At 61.4% G+C, this 7,797-nt stretch overlaps 2 protein-coding genes across 2 annotated transcripts in view; one reads left to right on the forward strand and one right to left on the reverse strand.

The window, feature by feature from the left end:
* MNEG_9048 (hypothetical protein) overlaps positions 1–3,602 on the reverse strand; it is a gene marked incomplete at both ends in the record, with an annotated part of 5,664 nt that extends 2,062 nt beyond the window's left edge. The window contains 9 exons of the mRNA XM_014042480.1: positions 190–290; positions 482–552; positions 730–876; positions 1,327–1,461; positions 1,710–1,784; positions 2,107–2,232; positions 2,512–2,644; positions 2,997–3,168; positions 3,479–3,602. Coding sequence (XP_013897934.1) covers positions 190–290; positions 482–552; positions 730–876; positions 1,327–1,461; positions 1,710–1,784; positions 2,107–2,232; positions 2,512–2,644; positions 2,997–3,168; positions 3,479–3,602 — 1,084 coding nt within the window. The remainder of the gene's footprint in view (positions 1–189; positions 291–481; positions 553–729; positions 877–1,326; positions 1,462–1,709; positions 1,785–2,106; positions 2,233–2,511; positions 2,645–2,996; positions 3,169–3,478) is intronic.
* A 1,894-nt stretch (positions 3,603–5,496) lies between these two features.
* Positions 5,497–7,168, forward strand: MNEG_9049 (hypothetical protein; the record flags this gene model as incomplete). The annotated part of the gene is made up of 5 exons (XM_014042481.1): positions 5,497–5,610; positions 5,912–5,968; positions 6,185–6,343; positions 6,588–6,731; positions 6,989–7,168. The coding sequence occupies 5 exons, from the start codon at positions 5,497–5,499 to the stop codon at positions 7,166–7,168; spliced, it is 654 nt and encodes a 217-aa protein (XP_013897935.1).
* Between the last annotated feature and the right edge of the window lie 629 nt (positions 7,169–7,797).

Genomic DNA, 7,797 nt, shown 5'->3' on the forward strand with positions numbered 1-7,797 from the left:
CGAAGCGTTGGCGATTAAGGGCTTGCAAACAGTGACGGCGGCCCAGCTTCGTTTCGGCCGACGCCTGGTGCCCCTTCACCACGCAAGCGCTTGTGGCAGAAGCAATCCCATCCTGTCATGATCGCCTGCCTCCCTTCGCCTGCCTGGCGGCCGTGATCCGCCCCCTTGCCCGGCTGCGGGCGTGCCCACCCGGATACAGGCCGTGCCAGAGGGCGCTGACGAGCTGCGTGGCCACCAGCGTGAAGAAGGTGGGCTTGCCGTTGGGCGGCGTGAGGCGCTCGTACACATATCTGAGGCGGCGCAAGTGTGAGGGTTGCGGAATAAGCATGGGACGAGGGAAGGGCCAGCGGGCAGTGACAGCAGGGTCGCCTCTTTCCTGCCGTCAAAAATTGGAAGGTGCAACCGACGCAAGCGAAGCAGCCCAAAGCGTGTTGGGCGGCTGGAGCCGCCAACCCTGTTGCACCGAGGGCCCAGGGCGCACCTGCGCAGGAACATGCCGGTGGAGATGTTCCAGTGCGCTGCCAGCACGCGCCCGCTGTCGCAAAACTCCACCTGTACGTGCGCATGCCGTGCACGTGGGCGTGCAAATGTGTGTGAATGTGTGCGTATGTCTGCATGGTTGTGTGTGTGCACCGCACGCCTGTAGGTGAGCATCAGCGCGTCGTGGCTTGCCATGAGTGCTGTGCGCTGCGGCGCAGCTCATTTCGTACTTGACCCCTGCGCACCCACCTTGAGCGGCCGGCTGTTGCAGCCGCGCCCCCAGACCGCCCTGCCCTTGTCATCCCACTGCAGGAAGTCGAAGCCTGCGAAGGCCAGGCTGGCCCAGCCGTTGGACCAGGCAAAATAGTAGCGGCTGCGGTAGATGGTGCCCACGATCTGGCGGAAGATGTGGTGGAGCGGGGTGAGGTGGCGCGCATGTGGCACCATCAGCAGGCGGCCTGCAGAGCAGCATGAGTCGAGTAACGACACATGCGCAGACAAGAAGGAATATGTGCGAGTGCAAGGGCGCGTGCGCACGCGCGCGCATACACACACACACACACACACACACACACACAAACAAACACACAAACACACACATGCACATTCACACACTCATGCACATGCACTTTCATGCGTGTGCGCGCTCGTGCATGTCCGCATGCAAGCACACGCATGCACACACGCGTGCATGTACACTCTCTCTCTCTCTCTCTCTCTCTCTCTCTCTCTCTCTCTCTCTCTCGCGCGCGCGCGCGCTCTCTCTCTCTCTCTCTCTCTCTCTCTCGCGCTCTCTCTTTCTCTCGCTCTCTCCCTCTCTCTCTCGCGCGCGCGGCCGTGCCCCACCTGCATGATGCACAGCCGCAGGAACAGTGGCTGGCCGTGGTACCAATCTGTGAAGAACACGTGGTAGCCCCACGTCTTCTCCTGGGTGATGTACAGCGCCGCGGCCAGCAGCGCGGTGACGGTCGCACGCACGCCCTGTGGTTGGGGACAGGGACGGCCGGGTAGGAGCGGGGTAGGGCATGGCAGGGCAGAAGGGGGCAGTGTGGGCAGTTGATTTATGATGGAGCCGCAAGCCCCTCTTTCCATTGGCCTGTCAGAAAGTGGGGCACATGTAATTTGCCCGGCTGCCCTGCGTCGGGTGGATGGACTCTGGTACCGTAGGCCATTCCCGCCGGCTTCACCCCGAGTGCGCGGCCCTGGCAAGGCGGCGCCGCAGGGCGCACCTGCAGGAAGCAGCCGGACACTGGGACCTTCTTCGGCGCTCGTGGGTCCCACAACCCGGTGTGGTTGATGAAATCCTGGGTAGCAGAGGCAAAGCAGGGCATGTGATGCTGCAGCATGGCTGGCGGACACTTGCATCATGCGCACCACGCATGCCTCAGACACCTCCATCAGCAAAGAGCCACGAGTGAACCCCTTGCCCGCCGCATCCTGCCGCCTCTCGCTGACACCTCAGCGGCTGTCTCTTGACAATTGGAACCCCAACAAGGTGTGGGGCCTGAAAGTCCAAGCATAACCGACAGCACTCATGCTGGTACAAGCAAGGGGCAGCAGCTGCAGAAGCGGCAACGGCAGCAGCAGCCGCAGCAGCCCAGCAACCCCCCCACACACAGGGCCTACCTGGTAGTCCTTGAATTCGATGATGGGCCCTGCCAGCAGGTTGCCAAAGCAGAACACGTAACCAAAGAACTCAAGAAGGGACGGCAGCTTCTTGAGGTGGTGCGACTTCTGGTAATCGCTCATCGCCTGAGCGGGCAGAGGTGGGTCGTATGGGCGAGGGGCGGTCGCGCCATCACACGTCGCGTCGTACATGTCGTGTGTGTGTGTGTGTGTGTGTGTGTGTGTGTGTGTGTGAGTGTGTGAGTGTGTCACCCACGTCGCAGGAGCGCTGATGTGGACGTGCAGCGACCCGGCAAAATAAGACCAGCTTGCCGCACCCTCCCCATGCATGATCTCACCACATGCTCGCCAATCACTCCCGCCCCTTGGTGCCCACAGCACAACCCGCGCTGTCCCCGTCCCCACCTCCAATTTCTTCTCTTTGCTGTCCTGCAGGCACATGGCCGTGCTGATGAGCTTCAGCGTCAGCACCATCTGCGCCCCCGTCGGGTCCAGCACGCCCTTGTTCCAGCTCACGCCGCTCGCGTTGATGGTGTGCCTGAGGGGAGGGTGGTAGCGATGGGCCTGATAGCAAGGCAAGGGCCGCGGCCGCAGAGGCCCTCAAGGGCTGCGGCGAGCGGCTTGGTGTGCTTGACAAGGCTGCTTTGACCGGTCGGTCAGCACCATAGCACCTGCGGGCAGCTGTGGTCCCTGCATTGAACCGCACTGCCAGGCGGATGATGCTCCAGTGCTGGATGCCAGGTGGATCGCTGACTTTCCGGCCGCTGCTGGCTCTGCGCAGCCAGCACCTGCCACTGCTACGGCACGCCTATGCCGTCGTGTACGAGTTCTGCGCCTTGCTGCCATTGTTCGCTCCGCCGCCGTGCCAAGCGAGGCCTGGGCACACTCACAGCATGAGCAGGTAGGGGAAATTGATGAGCCATGCCCACGTCCCGCATTTCTTCGGTATCAGCCACATGACAATGTAGGTGACCCATGAAGTGAGCACCACGTGCACGATGCCGCTGCCGAAGGGGTAGTACAGCAGCAGCAGGCCAACCGCCAGGGAGTACAGGTTGCGCGCTGCAGGATGAGGTGGTAGGGGAAGGGGGGGGGGGCGCGTGCTGTCTGGTGCATGCACTAGGAGCAACCTGCACGCCCGAGGGGCGGCCAGCGCAGCTTCCTTGCCAGTTGAAAACGTGTGCGCTTCATGGGGAGCACTCGCGCAAGTCGTTCTGATACCCAGCACTGTGTACAGACAGCAGCCTGTACAAACGCACAGGCGACATCACTTTCCCGCTGACCGCATCATGCGCAGCCGCTGCCATGGACATTTCAAAAAAACCAGTGCGTATGTCACATGCGATACGACCTGCAACCCTTGCACACCCACCTGTGGGGCTGCGCAGCCCACGAATGAGGATGCCGGCTACGATGCATGCCAGAAAGGAGACTGCAAAGCGCACTTGATCCAGTGTCAGTGCGGTGACCTGCTGCGCCTGCACCTCCCAATCCATCACTGCTATCAAGTTATGCCGGTGCTGTAAAAGGAACCTCATTTTGCCTGGTACAGTTGCTCTGCCAACTGGCTGCAGATCAGGGGAAGTGCCCGCCGAAGGCTTGGTTCACCCGTGCGGTGCCAGCAGCGCCCAGGTGATCGCGGCCCTGGAAGGGCCCAGCTTTTGCGCGCAAGCTGGTGTGTGTGCACCGTTCAGTTGAGTTGGCGCTGCGTTGCACCGAACGCAACGCGCTGCAAGCAGTTCCCGTAAACGTGATACATCTACGAGAGCGATACAACCGCGAATACAAACATGGACAGCGATCCAAGCAGGCGCTCTGCACGTCGGGCGGCGGCGGCAGCTGCTACCGCATCGCTCAGATGCGCACCGGCGCGCCACGGCTCCTCTGTAGTGATTGTCAGGTGCCAAGCTCTTCTTTCCAGTGCACATGCATGCGTTGCGTGGGCAGCAGAGCAGTTAGGCTCCTCGCAAATGAGCAGCATGGTGGTGATGTCATCGGAAGTCAGGCAGCAGTGCTGACACGCCCCGCACACCAGCGCACCAGCATACAAGATGGCTTGTTCTCGTTGAAGCCAGCCGTTCCCATCGCAGCCATCTTCTGCTTCACTGGCACTGTGAAGGTCAACGCTGATGCGCGTGACAGGTAGTACAGCCATTTGCCCGGCGCACTACCATCCGTTTCCGCGAGATACATGCTAGCATCATAGAAATGATATCATTCATGTTGCCTAGTGGCGCTGGCATACCAGAGCAAAGATGTAGGATGCTGTTGAGTACGGTAGTTGCCCTTCACTGCAAGCGGCCACAGTCACGCGTAGTGCCGTACCAGCTGGCTGGTGCCTCGTATGTCTCAGTGTGCGTGCTGATGTGCACGGCGAGTGCTTCTTCCAAGATGTGACTGTACTTGCACTGTTATTGTATTATTTCAACATAATGTCCCCGATTGTGGCGCTCATGCCCGTCCCCAGGAAGGCCCAGGAACATCCGCACCTGCATTCATCTGTAAGTTTTCACCCGCCATTGAGAGCGGCTCTACGGCACACAGCACTGCTGTCCAGGAGTAACCATAGGCATCCTGTTTACAAAGTTTGATATCCTGTGTGCCTGAGTGGCACAATGTATAAGGCACTGCAAGTTGTGGCTCATGGTCACTCCGCTGCCAGTGCAGTGCAACGATCTGCGCATTATCACATAGCATCATTACCATATTATGAAGGAATACAAGCTGAGCCCCATTATTTGTTACACCTTCTCCGATATTCTCTGACAAGCAAGCACGGGGCTGACCACCCAAGTCCTGCAAACCGCCTCCAAGCGTCATGCCAAAGCAACGAACCCCTGCACCGGCTGCAGCTTCTGGGTGGCCTTGCAGCTGCTGGCAGCGGAAAATGTCATGGGATTGTAATGTGTTGGCTCCATTCTGAGGTTCTGCTCTGCACGGTGCTGCATCTCCAACAGCATGCGTGGGCCAGGAGCTGTTCAAGTGCCCGTGTTTGACCCTCAAAGCTTCAACGCACAATGCAAGCCTCCTGCACCTGACTTGCCTTTGCGCACCACTCCGCTCCAACAAATCCAAGAGCATACGTGGGATGCTTCAAACGCCTCAGTGACGACTGGTGAGTCACGTTAGTACAGTAAGGCGCGCCACTGACCGCTGACAGCGCTGACCTGGCGCAGACGCAATACAACAACATTTTCAACCTGTTTTTGATTGCCACACGCAAGTAAGCGCCCTGCAACCCGTTGTGCTGCACAGTGTGGAACCCAGCATGATGCAGAAAGCACACGTGATCTAAGGTCACCATGTACATGGCCGCAGAGTGATAATTGCATATCAAGTATGGAAGATACATGGACGGGAAAACGCGGCAGGGACGCGGCGGATCTGGCGATGTCCCTGCAGACAAAGCGGGCCTTCCTGGGGGATGTCAACCCCGGGAGGGAGTACAAAGAGCCTCGCATATATCAGGAGCCGCGGCATGAGGAGCCTTCCAGTGCCGGAGAGGTGAGGGCCTGAGCAAGTTTGCGCGCATGCGCCGCCGCTTGCTGATGCAGTCTGTGCTCGCTTCATGGTGCAGCTGCATGTCCATCGTCCTGCCCCGTACAATGTGCAGGTCACCAACTTTACGGCTTGGACTGCAGAACAGATAAAGGTAAAACACCTGGTCCCCTGGCGCTTGGACGTTGCACACAATCTGGATTTTGCCGCCCTCCTGTGGGAACGGGAATCCTGTACTGTATGGGTGGTGGTGCAACGCATTGGATCCGCCCGCACCCACACAGTACCATCTGCTGCTGCCCCATAGGCGTTCCTGGATGCGCGCGGCGGCGACCATGACGACTGCGCCACCCTCCAGCAGCTGGTGGGCTCCTGGCAACCGGCAGGGCCTGTCGCTGCCACGCCTGGATGCTCCATGCAGTATCTAAAAGTGCTGCCAAACCTGACTGATTGAGCGAGCTCGCTCGGCATGCATAAATATTCAGCTGCTGCGGCTGGCGAGCGGCCGCCAGGGCGGATGGCGGCCCCTCTGCTACCTCCCTGCAAACCAGTTGCTGCTGGCTTGTGCTGCCCCCTGCAGGTCGACAGGGCCATTGAGACAGAGGCCAACACAGGGCCAGCGCAGCCGGCAGAGACGTACGGGCCCGGCGGCAGCTGCAGCGGCGGCGGCGGCGGCGGCAGCGCTGCGGCAGCGGGGCCCTCGGCTGCACGTGATGCGGGCGGGGGAGCAGCGGCAGAGGTGAGGCCTGAATCGTTGCACTTGCAAACGCCACCCATCTTCCTGGCGTGAATGTGCGCGTGCGTGCGCGCGCGTGCGCGCGCACACACACACACACACACACACACATCACAGCAGGCGTGTGCACCTGCGTGCCCACACACGCACGCACGCAGACATGCACACACGACCTCACAGACAACACGTGCACGCACGCTCTCAACACATTGAGGTTATAATACCCACCCACCCTCTCCCGTCTCAGGACGATGACTACGACCCCCTGGAGGCCTTCATGTCAGAGATCCATGAGGAGGTGGCGGCCAACAAGCCAGCGCCCCCGGGGGCGCGCCCAGATGCGGCGCTGGCGTGCGACGACGAGGCGGACCCTGCCGCAGAATACATGGCGGTGGGTGGCCTGGAATTTTTGGGGAGCTTGTGAAGGGAATGGTGCGGATTGGATGACGGGTTGGCAGGGAGGCAGGCAAGTTGGCAGGGTTTGCCCAAGCTTCTGTTTTTGGCAGCAGATTTCGGGTGCTTGGAAGCGTAAGCGAGGGTAAACGACGCACAGCGGTTCCGCAAGGTGCAGGCTTACGCCCCCTTTGGCCCTTGATGGCTTCCGAACCGCCCAAAGCAAAGGCGCGACCTGGCAATCCCATTTGCCAGGTGCGCCAAGCGGCGGGCGGCCTCAGCGCCGCGCAGGCCATCGCGGCCGACGTGGCGGCGGCCGGGTACGACTCAGACGAGGAGGTGTATGCCACCGCCAAGGCGCTCCAGGACCAGGGGGGCGGTGGCGGCGACGACGAGGTGCGGCCCTGTGACGCTGGCATTGGCGCAGGGATTTGAAAGGAGCGTCGCAGCATGCAGCGCCATCAAAGCGGGGCGCGAGGCAGCGGCGCCAGGCGCATTCCCATGCAGGTCGCGTTGCATCTGATGGGGGCTCTAGTCTGGGGTGGTCATTTGTTTCAGCAGCAGCCGGGACCTCAGCGCTTCGCCCTGCTCATCCTGTCCCCGCTTGCACCCACAGGCCGACGGCCGAAAGCGCACGATTGACCCGCTGGCGCCGGTCGACCACTCGGCTGTGGAGTATGATGAGTTCGGAAAGGACTTTTACACGGAGGCACCCGCCATAGCCGCCATGGGCGACGCGCAGGTGCGGGCAGCGCGTGGCCGCGCGCCGCTGCGGGGTGCCTTTGACGTGGGGGCGGCGCACGAATGGCTGCACGCGGCGGCCTCTTCAGCGTTGCGGGGGCGCGGGCGCAAGGTGCTTGGCCGCTCGCGTGGCACCCGCACTCTTTGGGCACCAGCTCTCCGTGCACCAGCGCATGCGGCAGGGCAGGCGTGTCGACCGGGCAGGGCCTGTCGCTTTGCCGCCAAAACCAAACACGATCACGCAAGTTGCGCGTTTTCGCACGGACACACACACACCTGCATGCACGCACGCTTTTGGGCGCGCGCGCGTACACACGCACGCA

The sequence above is a fragment of the Monoraphidium neglectum genome (genome assembly GCF_000611645.1).
Source record: "Monoraphidium neglectum strain SAG 48.87 unplaced genomic scaffold scaffold01802, whole genome shotgun sequence".
NCBI classification, from domain to species: Eukaryota; Viridiplantae; Chlorophyta; class Chlorophyceae; order Sphaeropleales; family Selenastraceae; genus Monoraphidium; species Monoraphidium neglectum.